General features: G+C 44.9%; 1 protein-coding gene across 12 annotated transcripts in view; it reads right to left on the bottom strand.

Annotated features, from left to right (window-relative positions):
- The window catches only part of dock7 (dedicator of cytokinesis 7), a 292,969-nt gene that overhangs the window by 219,322 nt on the left and 53,574 nt on the right, over positions 1–20,073 (bottom strand). For all 12 annotated transcript variants that reach the window (XM_072511162.1, XM_072511164.1, XM_072511166.1 and 9 more), the window contains exons 9-11: positions 18,694–18,843; positions 10,166–10,246; positions 9,704–9,869 (exon numbers count right to left, since the gene is read on the bottom strand). In XM_072511162.1, the coding sequence (XP_072367263.1) occupies positions 9,704–9,869; positions 10,166–10,246; positions 18,694–18,843 (397 nt within the window). The remainder of the gene's footprint in view (positions 1–9,703; positions 9,870–10,165; positions 10,247–18,693; positions 18,844–20,073) is intronic.

Below are 20,073 nucleotides of genomic sequence, written 5' to 3'. Positions count from 1 at the left end.
GTGGTAGTAGGAGCAATAGAGAAACTATCTTGTCCAGGAATACAGTTTATCTTGGGTAATGATATACCTGGATCGCAGGTGGGAGTGATGCCTTCTGTGGTGGATAAGCCAGTGGAAAATCAGACAACTGAAGTGTTGAAGGACGAATATCCTGGGATTTTTCCGGATTGTGTAGTAACAAGGTCACAAAGTCACAGGTTAAGATAAGAGGAGAAATCAAAGAGTGAAGATGCAGTTGAAGTGCAATTATCAGAAACGATTTTTGATTGGATGGTTGAAAAAGAACAAGAACAGGTGGAGGATGAGGCGGATATTTTTAGTTCAGGAGAATTGGCAGAGTTACAACAGAAAGATATAGAAATAAAACGGATGTATCAGAAAGCATAGATGGAAGAGGAATCTGAGTGTATACCAGATACATAAAAGTGATGTCTTGATGAGAAAATGGAGACATTTACATATGCAGGCGGATGAAAAGTGGGCAGAAGTTCATCAAGTAGTATTGCCGGTAGGGTAGAGAAAGGAGGTGCTGCGAGTTGCACATGAGGTACCAGTGGGAGGTCATTTGGGAATAAGAAAAACTCAAGCTAAAATACAAAAACATTTTTATTCGCCTGGACTACATAAAGATATAGTTAAATTTTGTCAATCATGTCACACATGTCAAGTGATAGGGAAACCTCAAGCAGTGATAAAACCAGCGCCCTTAATACCCATTCCAGCATTTGAGGAACCTTTTACAAGGGTGATCTGGCTTAGTTTATTGCAGTGAAAACATTTGAAACTTTTAATTTCTCTTCCACCCTCCTGGATTTCTTTTTTAATCTGAGATACACTCTCCTTATCATCTCCCATCAGATCACCTAATAGGACCGCTTCCGAAAATGAAAAGTGAGAATCAATATCTTTTGACGATAATCGATGTGTCTACTAGGTTTCCCCGAGGCCATTCCAGTACGTAATATTACAGCTAAAAAGATTATGGAGGAGTTACTTAAATTCTTTACTAGATATGGACTATCCACAGAAATACAATCGGATCAAGGATCAAATTTTACCTCAAGGTTATTCAAAGAAGCTATGGATAGTTTCGGAATAAAACAATTTAAATCAACTGCGTACCATCCAGAATCGCAGGGAGCATTAGAAAGGTGGCATCAGACATTAAAGACAATGTTGAGGGCTTATTGTCACGATTATCCAGACGATTGGGATAAAGGAATTCCATTCGTACTGTTTGCAATTACGGATGCACCTAATGAGTCAACCAAATTCAGTCCTTTTGAACTAATTTTTGGTCATGAGGGAAGAGGACCACTTAAATTGATTAAGGAAAAATTGGTGAGTGAGAAATCGAAAATTACATTATTGGATTACGTGTCAAATTTTAGGGAACGATTAAATAGAGCAGGTGAATTGGCTAGACAGCATTTAAAAGTTGCACAAAATGTGATGAAACGGGTAACGGACAAGAAATCCAAAGTTCGTAGTTCTGCCAGTGGAGATAGAGTTTTAGTGTTCTTACCAGTGGTAGGTGAACCTTTAAAAGCTAAGTTTTGTGGACCTTATCAGATTGAAAGGAAATTAAGTGAGGTGAATTATGTGGTAAAAGCACCAGATAGAAGGAAGACTCACCGAGTGTGTCAAGTGAACATGCTGAAAAGGTACTTTGAAAGGGAAGGAGAGAAAAAGGAGGTTTTAATGACTCTAACTCAATGTGACAAACCAAATCCAGATGACTGTGAATTTGACATAGCTCAAATTAAATTGGAAAATGAGGATGTTTTTAAAAATTGGGATAAATTGTTGAGTTACCTTCCAGAGGAAAAACGGACTGACCTGAAAGAGTTATTGATATCACGTGGGCAAGTTTGTAGAGATAAATTGGGAAGTACTAAAATGGCTATACATGATGTAGATGTGCGAAATGCTGTTCCAATCAAACAACATCCATATAAATTTAACCCTTTAAAATTGGCACAGGTTAACAAAGAGATTGAGAGTATGCTTAAAAATGGCATAATTGAAGTGGGTTGCAGCCAATGGAGCTCACCCATAGTGATGGTACCAAAACCAGACGGTACCCAACGGTTGTGTGGACAATAGAAAGGTTAATGCAGTTACAGGAACGGACTCTTATCCTATCCCACGTTTGGAGGATTGCATTGAGAAAGTGGGACAACAGCTTTTATTTCTAAACTGGATTTACTTAAAGGTTACTGGCAGGTACCTTTATCCGAAAGGGCGAAGGGGATTTCAGCTTTTGTGACTCCAGATGGTATATACCAATTCAAAGTTATGTCATTTGACATGAAAAACACCCCAGCCACATTTCAACGGTTAACTCACAAAGTCGTTCGCCTCTGCCGTTCCCGCCGGCACCGAACTGCACCAGCCCCGTGGTGGTGGCAGCCCTGAGAGTCTGGGGGCAATGGAGGAGACATGTGGGAGCAGAGGGAGCATCGGTCTGGTCCCCAATCTATAATAATAGGGCAGCACGGTAGCATTGTGGATAGCACAATTGCTTCACAGCTCCAGGGTCCCAGGTTCGATTCCGGCTTGGGTCACTGTCTGTGCGGAGCCTGCACATCCTCCCCTTGTGTGCGTGGGTTTCCTCCGGGTGATCCGGTTTCCTCCCACAGTCCAAAGATGTGCAGGTTAGGTGGATTGGCCATGATAAATTGCCCTTAGTGTCCAAAATTGCCCTTAGTGTTGGGTGGGGTTACTGGGTTACGGGGATAGGGTGGAGATGTGAACTTGGGTGGGGTGCTCTTTCCAAGAGCCGGTGCAGACTCGATGGGCCGAATGGCCTCCTTCTGCACTGTAAATTCTATGAACTATGAACTCTATAATCACCGGTTTGCCCCGGGAAGTATGGATGGGTGTTTCCGGATATGGCGGAGAGCAGGGATTGAGAGGATGGGGGACATGTTTATAGAGGGAAGCTTTCCGAGTTTGAGGGCGCTGGAGGAGAAATTTGGGTTGGCGAGGGGAAACAAATTCAGGTATCTGCAGGTGCGGGACTTCCTACGTAAACAGGTGTCACCTTTCCCGCTCCTACCGCTAAGGGGGATTCAGGACAGGGTAGTTTCCAGAGGGTAGGTAGGAGAAGGGACGTCTCTGACATTTACAAGGAACTTATGGGGTCAGAGGAGATGCAGACCGAGGAGCTGAAGCGGAAATGGGAGGAGGAGCTGGGAGGAGAGATAGAGGATGGTCTATGGGCGGACGCATTGAGTAGAGTCAACGCGTCTGTAACATGTGCCAGGCTCAGCCTGATAGGGCAGCCCAGTAGCATGGTGGTTAGCACAATTGCTTCACAGCTCCAGGGTCCCAGGTTCGATTCCCCGCTGGGTCACTGTCTATACGGAGTCTGCACGTTCTCCCAGTGTCTTCGTGGGTTTCTTCCGGGTGCTCCGGTTTCCTCCCACAGTCCAAAAATGTGCAGGTTAGGTGGATTGGCCAAGCTAAATTGCCCTTAGTGTCCAAAATCGCCCTTAGTGCTGGGTGGGGTTACTGGGTTACGGGGATAGGGTGGAGATGTGGACTTGGGTAGGGTGCTCCTTCCAAGAGCCGGTGCAGACTCGATGGGCCGAATGGACCTCCTTCTGCACTGTAAATTCTATGTAATTCAAGGCCGTTCATCGGACCAGATGACAGTGGCCTGGATGAGCAGATTCTTTGGGGTGAAAGACAGGTGTGAAAAATGTGCGGGAGGACCAGCGAACCATGTCCACATGTTCTGGGCATGTCCGAAGCTTCGGGGATTTTGGCAGGGGTTTGCAGATGTCATGTCCACGTTGTTAAAAACAAGGGTGGCACTGAGTCCAGAGGTGGCGATTTTCGGGGTGTCGGAAGACCCGAGAATCCAGGAGAAAGAGGCAGACGTTCTGGCTTTTACTACCCTGGTAGCCAGGAGACGGATATTATTAGCTTGGAGGGACTCAAAGCCCCCGAAGTCGGAGACCTGGCTATCGGACATGGCTAGCTTTCTCTGTTTGGAGAAAATCAAGTTCGCCTTGAGAGGGTCACCGTTAGGGTTCGCACGGAGGTGGCGACCATGCGTCGACTTCTTCGCAGAAAATTAATCGTCAGCAGAACGGGGTGGGGGTTAGTTTAGCTTAGAGTAGGGGGTTAATAAAGGTGGGACCTGTAAGGAAGGGAGACGACATTTGCACTATGTTTATAGTTTCATGTACATTGTTTATTTTGTTGTTGTTACAATACCAAAAATACCTCAATAAAATGTTTATTAAAACAAAACACCAACAAAGTTGTTTCAGGATTACCTAATTGTGCGGTATACATCGACGATCTGGTAATTTTCAGCCAGATATGGAAAGAACATTTAAAACATCTGATAGTTATTCGATCGACTTCAGGAGGCGGGTTTGGTGATAAACCTAGCCAAAAGTGAATTTGGAAAAGCCCAAGTCACTTTCCTTGGCCATTCAATCGGACAGAGTTGAATGGTCCCACATGATGTGAAACCAACAATTATTGAGGAGTGTTCGATACCCTCATCACAAAGGGAAATAATGCAATTTCTTGGCATGAGTGGATTTGATCGAACGTTTGTGCAAAAGTTTTGTAACGTGGTTGCTCCACTGATGGACTTGAAGAAACATCATAAATTTCAGTGGACAGCGGACTCTCAACAGGTATTTGACTGCCTGAAAGCTGTGATAAACAATGCTTTTGTGTTGGAGAATTACAAGGGACTCTGTGATCAGATTGAAGTGAAGTATTTGACTTTAAAGAGAAATGCCGAGGCGTAGAGAAATGAATGGATCACGCAGAGACCTTCTTGCTCAAAGAGATTGTCAATCAAGAGGGATTCTTGATTGGAGGAAGAAGAAAAAAAAAAAGAAATGGACTATATTATTATACCTGTTTGCGTGTGTTGTTTTTTGAAATGAAAAAGTATATTTACTGTGTGTATTTCTTAAAGGATAATGAAAAGGTGAAAAATGAAACCATCTTGAAGTTGATTGTTTTTTTTTTCTTGGGGGGAGGTGTCATGTGAGAGTACCTTTAAGAAATGGATGTTTATAAATGGGTGTGGATATAAATATCTGTAGTGAGAGTACCTTTAAGAAATGGGTGTTCAGTACTGCAGTGATGTCAGAGAGTGGCTGGAGCTGGGCTGTCTGTCAGCTTTTTACTTTCGCCTTAGGCTTTTTTGCTGCAGGGTGGGTTTCGTTTAATTTTAGTTTTGGAGAAGCTGCAATTACAGCAGGATGCGTGTGAATCTCTGCAAGCTTATGAGTGTCCATTTGCTGATTTCAACGTGGTAACTGTTCTCAGTAATGAAGTTAAGCCTGATGTCTTTCTGTAAAAAGGTGTTTTTAAGTCTTATGGATGTTAAAAGGAAAGCTTAAAGGATTACTTAGTGTTGTAGTCTTTGGGGGTTGTATTTGAATTAATGGTTGCTAAGTTGTTCACTGTATGTTTTAAAAAGGTTAACTTGAGTTCATAGAATAAACATTGTTTTGCTTTAAAAAATACTTTTCCATTTCTGCTGCACCACACCTGTAGAGTGGGCCGTGTGCTCCCCATACCACAATCTATTAAAAGTTGTGGGTCAGATGAACTCGTGATACACTTTGGGGTTCTCTAAACCCTGGCCCATAACAACTGTCTGAGGAACCAACAGAGAGGATTCTCGTTTAATGTCTTATTCAAAGGGCACAATTCTCAAAATCTGACTAAACCCACCTTTCACAAAAGTTAGGGTACTGGTTTAATTTCTCTACACTATTAAGTATCTTCAGTAGGTCTGCAACTTCACTCCAGTGATTATTTTGTTGCTGTAGAACCCAGACTATCAGGTCTTTCTTCATACATATTTCATCCATCCAGCACCAGAAATCATCTTTATATCTCTCCTCTGCACAACCTTTAAACCTTAACTTGGAGACCTTAACTTCAAGACTCCAGAGGCAGTCTGCCCAGAGTACTATACAGCTTTGTCATGTCATCTGGAATTTTGGGCTCAAATGATTTAGTAATATCTCATAACTTATTCATTTTCTTGACTGCCACCTTACACTAACTGTTGACCCATGCATAACGCTTTGCACTGATTGGAGTCATATTGCCTTGCAAAGCCATCTTTACAAACTTGATTAAGAATGAAGCTCCTTCTATATTATTAATGTTAATTAAGAGCTAACAAGTCAGTCAGCTCTTTGTAGCAACACAGCTCTATGTTCATGTGCACAGAGCTCTGCTTTGCCAGAGTATGGGCCAATGCAGGCAGTATGAGATTTGATGTTGCCTTTTCACAATATTCTAAAGCAGGTATTGATGCCTAAATGGTTTCTGTCATGCAAAAGCAGCCTTATGATGCATGTCAAAACCTGATCAGTAGCCTTATTAAAGTGCTGACTGTGTGTTAGGTCTCTCCTGTTTCATGATTAGTATTTGAATAAATGGAGATACTAAGGACTTGGGAAACTTCCCAAAGATAGTTGAAAGTCAAGAGGCGAAAGGGAGGGATGAACTTAAAACAATCAGGGAAAAGGTGCTCAGAAAACTATTAGACCTAAAGGCTGACTCAACCCCAGACCGGATGGTCTGCATCCTAGGGTCTTAAAAGGAGCATTGGTTAGAATCTTCCAAAACTCTTTAGATTCTGGAACGGTTCCAGAGGATTGGAAAATAGCTAATTTAATACCTTTATTGAAGAAAGGAGGAAGGCAGAAAGCAGCAAACTATGGGCGAGGTAGCTGAACATTTGTCATAGGGAATGTGCCAGAATCCATTAATAAGCAGGATGCTTAATCACAATTTGTGAAACGGAAATCATGTTTCACTAATCTGTTAAGAGCTTTTTGATGAAGTCGCATGCAAGGTGGATAACGGGGAACCTGTAAATGTAGTGTATTTAGATTTCCAAAAGGCATTTGATAAGGTATCACAAGAGCACATGGTGTAGGGAGTAACATATTAGCATGGATAAAGGATTAGCTATCTAACAGGAAGAGAGTAAGGATAAATGGGTCTTTATCGGATTGGCAAGTTGAAACTAGTGCCGTGCCACAGGGATCAGTGGTGGGGCCTCAACTATTGACAATCTATATGAATGACTTCAATTAAGGGACTGAATGTATGGTAGTTAAATTTGTCGTTGACACCATGATAGGTGGGGATTTAGACAGGTTAGGTGAGTGGGCAAAGATTTGGTATATGAGAGGATAACGTGGGTGGATATTAACTTGTACACTTTGGCAAAAACAAAAGAAACACAGTATACTATTTAAATAGGGAAATATTGTAGACCTCCGTCCGACAAAGAGATCTAGGTGTCCTAGGTGAATCACATAACGTGTACTGAAACATTGGTAAAATATGACATTTGAAACATGAAAGTAACACTGAGAATGCCGGAGACTTTTTATGAAAGGGAAAAGTCCCACAAAGGATTAACAGCAGCAACTTGTTTGAAATGCAGACAGTTTCACAGGCGTGAAGGAAAACAGCTGGGAACAATTCATTCTGATTTACAAGTTTAAAAAGTCATTCGATCGACTTAAATTCTTAAGTTATATGAAAGGGAATAGTATTTCACAATTCTTTAAGCAATGAATTATTTTATTGAACAATTAAGAAGAGCAGCCAGAATCTAAGATTTAAAATAAGGAACAACTGTTAAGCGTGAAAACTTGCTGACACCAGTAATAAGATGAGACAACTGATTTACAAATGAAGAAACCCATAAAGTGACACGGTTATAGTATAACATACACCATTTTGACGTTGAAACCTTTCAGAAGATAGCCAAGCCAGATAAGGTTAGAACATGACATTAGCTTGACCCAAAGATGACCCGGGTTGAGACTGAAAAAAATCATTAATAAAGACATAAATCTGAAAGGTTACTGCCGAAGACACAGACAAATTTATTACATGTCAAGCAAAGTGAAGAAGTTCAAAGAAAGTTCAATGTAAGTAAGCGCTGGTGGAATGAAGCCGCGCTGTTGCAAGGTGCCACGCTTCTAACCGATAGAAGCTAGATTTCAACTGTCAGGCCAGCAGTCAGCAAAGGGAGGCTAGTAATCAGCGAAGGGGAGCCATTTGTGAAGCCATTTGCACAAATTGCTATAAAAACTCTGAAAATTGAGCAGAGAGGAATCATTCTTCAGGCAGCATTTGAAAACCGAGCAACCCAGAGAAGCGAACAGAAGGCCAAAAGTTAAAGAAGACAGATTGACAAGATAGACTTGAAAGTCTTACAACTGGTCCGAACAAGAAAATATCTTTTTACCTTTCTGTAAAAGTAGTTTTTATCTTTTTAACTTGAAAATAAAGTTAAGTTTAAATTGATAACCTGAAAGAGTGGTTATTATTATTATTAGAAAGTTTACTTTACTCTACTTAGCAAGCCGGACCCATGTGTAAGCTATTGAGTGGTAAGTAAACAGAATCTTCTAGGAAGATATGGGTTATACCGGGGGATAACTTGAAATAATAGTTTGACCTGATTGGCATCCACAAGGGAATCCCTGGATCACCATTTAGAATTACATCACTCTATCGGGTATAGGGGCAATTCTAAGGATAGTGGTGAGGCTTTTACTTCAAGCGTTAGCATGCAGGTACAGCAAGTGTTTCCAAAGGCAAATGGAATTGTTGATGGTTATTGCAAGAGAAATGGAAAATCAAAGGAGGGAAGTTTTACTGCAGTTGTACAGAACCTTGTTGACACCACATCTGGAGTGGTGTGTGCAGTTTTGGTCTCCTTATCTAAAAAAATATATATAATTCCTTTAGAAGCAGTTCAGCGAAGGTTCACTGGATTCATTCCTGATATGAAAGGAATTGTCTTATGAAGAAAGGTTGAACAGATTAAGCCTCTTCCCATTGGATGTGAGAAGTATGTGAAGTGACTTTATTGAAATATATAAGATCTTGAAGAAACTGGATAGGGTGGATACCTGGAGGATGTTTCCTCTTGAGGGGGAGACTAAAACTAGGGGACATAGTTTAAAAATTAGAAGTCTTCACTTTAAGATAGAGGAGAAAACGTTTCTCCCAAAGGGTCATTGGTGTGTGGCATTCTCTTCCCCAGAAAGTGGCAGAGGCTGGGTCTTTGAATTTATTCAAAGCAGAGTTACACAGTTTTCCCTTAGGCAAGGGTGACCAGGGTTCTGGGAGCAGAGAGGAAAGTGGAGCTGAGACCACAACCAGATCAACCATGATCTTAATGAATGGTGGAGCAGGCTCAAAGGGCTGAATGGTCCACTTCTATGTTCCTAGAAACATAATTAAAAGTTAAATAAAACAAGATTGGCTGATGAAGGAGGTTATACCCTGCCCTTCATCTCTGGCATCTGGGTTGAAATCTAATCCATGAACATTGGGAATGTGTCCCATTTGAAATTCAGCTGGTCAGTTTCAGTTCTTCAAGTTGTCATGACCCAAAAAGGTGTTAAATCCGACTTTGAAGGTATAGCCTTGCTGTGGTGGGAAACAGAAAAACATCCACTGGTGTATTACCAGCACTCTTTGAACTTGGGCCTTATTAGAGGACGCCTGCATTAAAATGGTTTTATACCAGACCTAGGAATGATTGTTGCTGAAAGAGTGTTGGAAATGATTGCATAAAGAACAAGGAAAGACTACCAAATAATAAATATACAAATATAGACAGATGCACTGTTGTTAAGGTTTATAAAAAAATTCTGGAAAAAGTCTCCACCTCCTGCTCCTATTTCAGAGTCTGTACTGTCTCGCTCCAGACTTCCAGCACTGTTAACAATATTCATTAGATGTATGGCAGTCCAAGCAAAAGGCATGCGGTACTTCCCCAGTCTGTGACAAAACTGCTCCGCCTGGCTCTTTAACTTCTCCAACTTTTCCTTGTTCTGTAACAAAATAAAGTAACATAATTAAGAGCAAATTCTTTACAGCCCAGAGTGAAACAAAACTCCTGTTTGAAATTGCAGCCCTGTACTATTCTTAAAAGATGCAATTCAATCTTGCAAGTCATCTGTCCAACCTTCCCTCCATCCAGCACACCACAAACAAACGTGCACTTGTTAAAAATTGGAACAAAGTTTCAGAGCTTAATTACACTTAACAACACAAGTTTATTTTATTTTGTAACCACTGCTAAATATTAATTCCTATTATTACTAAAATACCTCTGAAAGGTTCTTACTTTGGTCATGTCAGACTCCTTGAAAATCATGTATGGTTCTGCACATTCACCAATATCTCCTTGTTGCAAAACTTTCTCCAGCTGAAAGAAAACACAGGAAGGAAACATTTGTAACAGCAGGCACATGTTTTTTTCAGTTACAGCTTACCTTAAACGATTCATAATTTACATGATATTGTTAAGAGATCACTGATGATTTAGTGAAATCAGCCTGGTATTCAATATCATCATCATCAACTTGCATTTAGATTACATCTTTAATGTGGTGTTGGTTTTACATAGGCATGAAGATAATTGCATGTCAAGCTAAAAGGGTGATATTGGAAAAGGTGATCAAAAGCAGACTCAAGAAGTGAGGTTAAAGTAGGTTGTTGAGGAAGGTGGAGAGGTTTAAGAAAAGAATTTCAGAGTGGAACGTGAATGACTGACAGAATACCCACCAAACAGGGGGATGAAGTCACAGGATTGTTAGAGCATTGAAGGAGGCCCTCCATGTCTGCGCCGGCTCTCCTAATAAGCAATTCAGCTCGTGCTATTCACCCACCTTCGCCCTATATCCTTGCAGTCTTCTTTTGCAGATAATAATCCAATTCCCTAAAAAGATGACTACAGGGTTGTGGGAACAGCGCATGAAACAGCAGTGTTGGGCAGGAAATTACAGAAGGAGAGGCAACGCCATAGAGGGATTTGAATGCAAACATAAAAACTGTAAATTTGAGGCTTGGTGAACTTTAATTATACAGAGCAATGGGCAAGTTGGATATGATGCAGGCTAGGAAAACAAGAGTTTCGGATCAGCTGACATTTATGAACAGTGAAGAATAGGAGGCAGATAAGCGAGCAATGGAATAATCAGGCCTGGGGGTAAGGCACGGATGATGGTTTTAGCCACAGATAGAGGATTAGAGGCTGGCAATGTTACAGGGTTTGAGGTGGGTAGCATTGTGATTCCAGAGGAAAGGTATGTAGAGGTATAGGAGTTAGACTTGGGACCCAAAAGCAGTGCAGTGGCTATATTATATGACTAGAACTAATAATCCATAGAATAAGAGTTCAAATCCCACCATGGCAGTTTGAGACTCTGGATTGAGGTTGTTTTTGTTTAAGTCTAAAAATAAAAGCAAACAGCAGTAAGGGTATATGCAAAGCTGTCCGATTGTAGTATAAACTCATCTGGTTCATAAATATCCTTATGGGAAGAAACCTGCCAGCCTTACCTGGTGTAGCCTATATATTACTCCAGTTCCATACCAACGTGGTTGTCCCTCAATGCTACTCTAGCAAGCCACTCAGTTGCAAAAAGATTCTCCCAGCAGTTCAAGAAAACTACCAATCACCACCACCTTCTTCAGGCAACTGATGGTTGGGGAAATAAATGCCAGCCTGGTCAGGTATGCCCACATCCTGAGTAATGGAAAGGGACAGCAAGGTTCTGAACAGTTTGGTTTGATGGACTAAGAGAAGGGTAGTCAATGGTGATGGTATGGAATTTGCGACAATGACTGAATGGCCTCAATCTTTCCAACATAACCTGCACGGAATAAGGGTCATCCAAGACTGGGTGTCAGACAACAGTTGGCCAGTACAGAAGCAATGGAAGAGACGAGAGAGATAGAATGAGTGTCAACAGGGTGCATGTAGGTGCTGATTTCATGTGTGAATATATTACAATGGGACAGTGTTTAGAGAGGAAAAGGAAGAGTTTCAACTCATTCATGTAGATCAGAAAGGTCCTTCTTGACTTCCGGGTGCGGCGATGACCAGCTGAGTCGCACGTTTCGGCACCTCCCGTTGGAGCGGACTTTTGGGCTCTTATTAGGAACCCCAACAGCAATTTTTAACGGCCAAAATCACTGTGCGGTGAAATAGAAGGGAATCCCCCCGGATATATATGGAAAAAGGAGAGGATAGCGGCCGGATTGCAGTGGATCCTTTGGAGCAGCGGCAAGGAAGGGAAGCTCGAAGCAAGATGGCGTCGGAAGGTGGCCGTTTGGTATGGGGCCCGGAGCAACAAGAGTTCCTGCGGCGCTGTGTGGAAGAGCTGAAGAAGGAGGTGTTGGCCCCGATGCTACAGGCGATTGAAGGGCTAAAGGAGGCGCAGAGGACCCAGGAGCTGGAGCTTCGGGTCGTGAAGGCAAAGGCTGCTGAAAATGAAGATGAAATACAGGGCCTGGTGGTGAAGACAGATACGCACGAGGCACAGCACAAAAGGTGTGTGGAGAGGTTGGAAGCCCTGGAGAATAATTCGAGGAGGAAGAATTTGAGAGTCTTGGGTCTTCCTGTAGGCGCAGAGGGGGCGGAAGTCGGGGCATATGTGAGCACGATGCTTCACTCGCTAATGGGATCGGAGGCCCCGACGGGCCCTTTGGAGGTGGAGGGAGCTTATCGAGTTCTGGCGCGAAGACCAAAGGCTGGAGAAATACCTCGAGCCATAGTGGTGAGGTTTCACCGCTACAACGACAGAGAGATGGTCCTAAGATGGGCGAAGAAAACTCGGAGCTGTAGGTGGGAGAACGCGGTGATCCGCGTATACCAGGATTGGAGTGCGGAGGTGGCGAGAAGGAGGGCAAGTTTCAATCGGGCTAAGGCGGTGCTTCACAAAAAGGTTAAATTTGGAATGTTGCAACCGGCGAGACTGTGGGTCACACACCAAGGGAAGCACCACTACTTTGAGACGGCGTGGACATTCATTGTGGACGAGAAGCTGGAATAGTCTGGCGAGAGAAAGAGCTTCTGGGATAAAGTGGTGGGGTGATTATGTGGGGCGAGGAAGGGGAAGGGAAGGAGGGGAGGGATGATTTTTCAATTTGTTAATTTTTCAATCCTGTAACTTTTCTCTCTTCCCCTCGTTTGGGGGGGGGTGAGAGTACGAGGAACTGTGGGCGCCGGTGGGAAGGAAAGGGGAAGGAGAAGAAGGGAACTGAGCCATTAGGGGCGGGGCCGAGTGGGAAACGCGGGAGTTGCTCCCGCGCTATGGTAATTATGGCGGGAACAGGGACGCAGGAAGGTGGGGGCCTCGCACAGTGAGAGGCCGAGGGCAAACGGGGAAGCCGAGGTCAGCCAGAGTTTGCTGACTTCTGGGAGTAACATGGGGGGTGTAATTACGCTAGAGGGGGCTCTAGCGGAGGGGGGGGGGGTGGGGGGAGGGAGTTAACTGGGTTGCTGCTGCTAAGGGGAAGGGGGAGGGGGAGCTGTTATGGGGCGGGGTGGTCGAGACGGGTGGGCACCGTCGGTGAAATATACGGGTACGTGGGAACCGGGTAAGGAGCTGGGTTAAAAAAGGGGATGGCTAGTCGACAGGGGGGGGGGGTGGGGGGTAAAGAGCCCTCCAACCCAGCTGATCACGTGGAACATGAGAGGGCTGAATGGGCCGATTAAAAGGGCACGGGTACTCGCACACCTAAAGAAATTAAAGGCAGATGTGGTTATGTTGCAGGAGATGCACCTGAAACGGACAGACCAGGTTAGACTACGTAAAGGATGGGTGGGGCAGGTGTTTCATTCAGGTCTAGATACGAAGCATAGGGGGGTGGCTGTTTTAGTGGGGAAACGGGTACTGTTTGAGGCAAAGACCATAGTGGCGGATAGTGGGGGTAGATATGTGATGGTGAGTGGCAGATTGCAAGGGGAGGCGGTGGTTCTGGTGAACGTATATGCCCCGAACTGGGATGATGCAAACTTCATGAGGCGTATGTTGGGGCGTATCCCGGACCTGGAGGCGGGAAAGTTGGTAACGGGGGGAGACTTCAATACGGTGCTTGATCCAGGGCTGGACCGGTTGAGGTCCAGGACCGGGAGGAGGCCGGCAGCGGCCAAGGTGCTTAAGGACTTCATGGAGCAGATGGGAGGAGTAGACCCCTGGAGATTTATTAGGCCTAGGAGTAAGGAGTTTTCATTTTTCTCCCATGTTCACAAGGTATATTCACGGATAGACTTTTTTGTCCTGGGAAGGGCACTGATCCCGAAGGTGACAGGGACGGAGTATACGGCCATAGCCATCTCGGACCACGCTCCACATTGCGTAGATCTGGAGGTAGGAGAGGAAAAAGAACAGCACCCACTCTGGAGAATGGATATGGGCTTATTGGCGGATGAGGGGGTATGTCTTTTTAAAAAAAAAATATTTTATTGAAAATTTTTGGTCAACCATCACAGTACATTGTGTATCCTTTACACAATAATATAACAGTATAAATAACAATGACCTGTTTTATAAACAAAGATATATTATATATATTATTAAAGAATAAATAATATATAACAAAAACGAAAACTAAAACTAAATGGCAACTGCCTTGTCTCAGATAAACACTCTCCAAAAATATGATTTAACAGTCCAATATACAATTATTTATAGCAACGACCTATACATATTATACATATATATTAACAACCCTGAGAGTCCTTCTGGTTCCTCCCCCCCCCGGCCCTGGGCTGCTGCTGCTGCCTTCTTTTCCATTCCCTCTATCTTTCTGTGAGGTATTCGACGAACGGTTGCCACCGCCTGGTGAACCCTTGAGCTGATCCCCTTAGGACGAACTTAATCCGTTCCAGCTTTATAAACCCTGCCATGTCATTTATCCAGGTCTCCACACCCGGGGGCTTGGCTTCCTTCCACATCAACAGTATCCTGCGCCGGGCTACTAGGGACGCAAAGGACAAAACATCAGCCTCTTTCACCTCCTGCACTCCCGGCTCTTCTGCAACCCCGAATATAGCCAACCCCCAGCTTGGTTCGACCTGGACCCCACCACCTTTGAAAGCACCTTTGACACCCCCACCCAGAACCCCTGTAGTGCCGGACATGACCAAAACATGTGGGTGTGATTCGCTGGGCTTCTCGAGCATCTCGCACACCTATCCTCTACCCCAAAAAATTTACTGAGCCGTGCTCCAGTCATATGCGCCCTGTGTAACACCTTAAATTGAATCAGGCTTAGCCTGGCACACGAGTGAGGGGGTATGTCTACGGGTGAGGGGGTGTATCGAAAGGTACTTGCAGCTTAATGACAATGGAAAGGTTCAGATGGGAGTGGTCTGGGAGGCGTTGAAGGCGGTGGTTAGAGGGGAACTGATATCCATAAGGGCACATAAAGGGAAGCAAGAGAGTAAAGAAAGGGAGCGATTGTTGAGAGAACTTTTGAGGGTGGACAGGCAATATGCGGAGGCACCGGAGGAGGGACTGTACAGGGAAAGACAAAGGTTACATGTGGAATTTGACCTGCTGACCACGGGTAAGGCAGAGGCACAGTGGAGAAGGGCACAGGGTGTACAGTATGAGTATGGAGAGAAGGTGAGCCGTCTACTGGCCCAACAATTGAGGAAGAGGGGAGCGGCGAGGGAGATAGGTGGGGTGAGAGATGAGGAGGGAGAGATGGAACGCGGAGCGGGGAGAGTGAACGAGGTGTTCAAGGCATTCTATGAGAGGTTGTATAAGGCTCAGCCCCCGGAAGGGAAGGAGGGAATGCTGCATTTCCTGGATCAGCTGGAATTCCTGAAGGTGGAGGAGCAGGAAAGGGCGGGACTGGGAGCACAGATTGAGGTGGAGGAGGTGATAAAGGGGATTGGGAGCATGCAGGCGGGGAAGGCCCCAGGACCGGATGGGTTCCCGGTGGAATTTTATAGGAAATATATGGTCCTACTGGCCCCGCTTTTGACGAGAACCTTTAATGAGGCCAGGGAAAGGGGGAAGCTGCCCCCGACTATGTCGGAGGCGATGATATTGTTACTTTTGAAGAAGGAAAAAGACCCGCTGCAGTGTGGGTCCTACAGGCCCATTTCCCTTTTGAACGTAGATGCCAAGCTCCTGGCCAAGGTGATGGCGACGAGGATAGAGGATTGTGTCCCGGGGGTGGTCCACGAGGATCAAACTGGGTTCGTTAAGGGGAGACAGCTGAACACGAACATACGGAGGCTGCTAGGGGTGATGATGATGCCCCCACCAGAGGGGGAGGCGGAGATAGCGGTAGCGATGGACGCCGAGAAAGCATTCGACAGAGTGGATTGGGACTACCTGTGGGAAGTGTTGAGGAGATTTGGTTTTGGAGAAGGGTTTATTGGATGGGTACAGCTGCTATATAGGGCCCCGGTGGCAAGTGTGATCACGAACAGGCAGAGATCTGATTACTTCCGTCTTTATAGAGGGACGAGGCAGGGGTGTCCCCTGTCTCCGTTACGGTTTGCATTGGCAATTGAGCCCCTGGCCATAGCATTGAGGGGCTCCAGGAAGTGGAGGGGAGTACTTAGGGGAGGAGAAGAACACCGGGTATCATTGTATGCAGATGATTTATTGCTGTATGTTGCGGACCCAGTGGAGGGGATGCCTGAGATAATGCAGACACTCAGGGAGTTTGAGGAATTCTCGGGGTACAAATTGAATATGGGGAAGAGTGAGTTGTTTGTGGTGCATTCGGGGGAGCAGGGCGGGGGAATAGAGGATTTACCGCTGAGGAGGGTAACAAGGGATTTCCGATACTTGGTGATCCAGATAGCCAGGAGTTGGGGAACCTTACATAGGCTAAATCTAACACGATTGGTGGAACAGATGGAGGAGGATTTTAAGAGATGGGACATGGTGCCCCTGTCACTGGTGGGTAGGGTGCAGGTGGTCAAAATGGTAGTCCTCCAGAGATTCCTTTTTGTGTTTCAGTGCCTCCCGGTGATGGTCACGAAGGTGAGAAAAGTGTCATGGAGTTTTGTGTGGGCTGGGAAGACCCCGAGAGTGAGGAGGGTTTTTTTTCAGCGTAGCAGGGATAGTGGGGGACAGGCACTACCGAGCTTAAGTGAGTACTATTGGGCCGCCAATATCTCAATGGTGTGTAAGTGGATGGGAGAAGGGGAGGGAGCGGCGTGGAAGAGATTGGAGATGGCGTCCTGCAAAGGAACCAGCCTACAAGCACTGGCGACGGCGGTGGCAACACTGAAAATTTGGGGGCAGTGGAGACGGCATAGGGGAAGGACGGGAGCCTCAGTGCGGTCCCCGATAAGAAATAATCATAGGTTTGTCCCAGGGAGAATAGATGGGGGATTTAGAGCATGGCAGAGAGCTGGGATTGTGCAACTGAGGGATCTGTTCCTAGACAGGACGTTTGCGAGTCTGGGAGCGCTGACGGAAAAATATGGGTTGCCCCAAGGGAATGCATTTCGGTACATGCAACTGAGGGCTTTTGCGAGGCAACAGGGGAGGGAATTCCCGCAGCTCCCGACGCAGGAGATTCAGGATAGAGTGATCTCAGGGACATGGGTGGGGGATGGTAGGGTGTCGGATATATACAGGGAAATGAGAGACGAGGGGGAGATCATGGTGGATGAGCTGAAGGGAAAATGGGAAGAAGAGCTGGGGGAAGAGATTGAAGAGGGGCTGTGGGCAGATGCCCTACGTAGGGTAAACTCTTTGTCCTCGTGCGCCAGGCTTAGCCTGATACAATTCAAGGTTTTGCACAGGGCGCATATGACCGGAGTAAGGCTCAGAAATTTTTTTGGGGTAGAGGATAGATGTGGGAGATGCTCGAGGAGCCCAGCAAACCACACTCACATGTTTTGGTCATGCCCGGCACTGCAGGGGTTCTGGGTGGGGGTGGCGAATGTGCTTTCGAGGCTGGTGGGTGTCCGGGTCTAGCCAAGCTGGGGGTTGGCTATATTTGGCGTTGCAGAAGAGCCGGGAGTGCAGGAGGCGAGAGAGGCTGATGTTTTGGCCTTTGCGTCTCTAGTAGCCCGGCGAAGGATATTGCTTATGTGGAAGGAAGCCAAACCCCCGGGCGTGGAGACCTGGATAAACGACATGGCAGGGTTTATAAAACTAGAACGGATAAAGTTCGCACTAAGGGGTTCGGCTCAAGGGTTCACCAGGCGGTGGGGACCGTTCATTAACTACCTCACAGAACGATAAAGGAAATGGGAAGGTAACAGCAGTAACCCGGGGGGGGGGGGGGGGGGGGGGGGGGGGGGGGGGGGCTCGGGTGGGTCCTCAGGGGTGTTTTTGTATAGATATTTGTACTTGGTTATGTATATTGGATTGCTTGATTCTATTATTTGGGAGAGCTATTATTTTTGTTATGGCAGTTGCCATTTAGTTTATATATTATTTATTTATTTGTTAAAAACGGTCACTGTTATTTATATTGTTTTATTGTTGTAAAAAGGAAAAACCTTTGTACTGTTTTGTTTGGCCGAAAAATTTGAATAAAATATATTTAAAAAAAAAGAAAGGTCCTTCTTCAGTAACAAAAAAATTAATTCATTTCAATCCAGGAATCTTCAATTGGCCTGAACACCCTTGAAGGATGGGAGCAATGGGGTGTTGTGGGGAGGCAAAAGAAATCAGTTGGGGTTGTGCGTTTTACTAAGTCAAAGAGGAAATGTAAGTTGTTGCTGTTCCCCTCTTCTGCATAGGTTACAAAGTCTGTCCCCTCTCCACCCATCACAAGATCAAAAGGCATTTACCATCTCGGCTCCCACGAATTGTGGTACCATACATCAGCATTTGCAAGGGGGAAGAGTAAGTAATGTCAAATGAAATTATTTCTTACCTTTATAACTAAAAAAACATCCTGACAGGGATATGTGATTGAGAAGATTGCTGATCGAGCCAGTGTTGAAATGGCTACAGGAGGAACATGAGGTCGCAGCATGCCTTTTATTTGCTCCGAATTCAAATCAAAGAAAAAATTTTCTGAAATCTGTTTTTCAAAAAAGCATGTTAGAAATTAGAAAATGCTATTTTACATTTCTGAATTTTGTAAATATCTGCAAAAATATACAATCAAGGTACAGAAATAGGCTGCACTGCTCTACTGTGATGTACATTAAATAGAGAATCTCAAAGTCTGCTTCGCCTAACTGCCAATGGGCGGAAGGCTATAGGAGCGATTCAACGGCCTTGTCGTGCCCAACTTGGTGTCGGGATGAGGACGTTGAATCTTGCAAGAGGCTTCTCGCGAGATTTGAAACTCTCAAAACATCTCACGAGATTTAACGGTGTCTCGCAAGACGTCGCGATCTCGCTCTCGCTGAGATTCACCGGATCCTCCCAGGACCTGGGATTCACAAGCTGAGCCTGGGAGACCTCACCAGGCGCCACTTAATACTGGTCCAATAACCCGGGGATCTCGCAGGCCATTAGAGATTGCAGTTGGTTGTGAAGTCGCTGTGGAGGGTCAAAAGATCGGGGCTGCCTTTACAAATGGAGCCCCGATCCACGAGTAATCTTCCTGCACAAGCGAGCCGAGCTCAGGAAATGACGTAAGTGCGGCCTCGATGGGGCATTCCTTGCCGAGACCACAAAAAACGGCAAAGTGCCGAGAAACACACCACTAAACACGTCCAAAATATTGATTGAATCGTGCCAAACGGTTTTGTGCTATGAGCCAATGCCACCTAATATCAACGTTAAGAATCAAAGGAAAAGAGAGGAATAGAGAGATGAGGAGAAGGAGAATTTTCATTCCATCAGAAAATCCAGAAATTGTAAATCAGGCCTATTCGGCCTTATTAGTTGAGTTGGACATTCTGAATTCTCCCCCAGTGTACCCGAACAGGCACCAGAGTGTGGCGACTGGAGGATTTTCACAGTAACTTCATTGCAATGTTAATGCAAGTCTACTTGTAACACTAATAAAGATTATTATTGTAATACTATTTGAAGACAAACAATAGAGGTTTCACATTTCAGATGAAAACTATACCCTCCTCCCGACCAACCCAGTTCAGCAAAAAGGCTGAGCCATTTGTGCTGTGCTAGCTATTTTCTTGGTTTCAACTTCACCCACCATCAACCCCACAAGCAGTCCTCATGATCCCTATGATCAAAGTGTGTTTTAATCCTGAGAATTCAAACACTTCACTTTTTATCAATGTAGATGGATTACGGTATTACTTTTATCTGCTAATTTATTTATTGTTCTGTGTAT

This window comes from Scyliorhinus torazame, chromosome 7 (genome assembly GCF_047496885.1).
Source record: "Scyliorhinus torazame isolate Kashiwa2021f chromosome 7, sScyTor2.1, whole genome shotgun sequence".
NCBI lineage: Eukaryota > Metazoa > Chordata > Chondrichthyes > Carcharhiniformes > Scyliorhinidae > Scyliorhinus > Scyliorhinus torazame.
The sequence above is the reverse complement of the archived record's forward strand: the minus strand, read 5'-3'. Positions and strand labels throughout refer to the sequence as shown.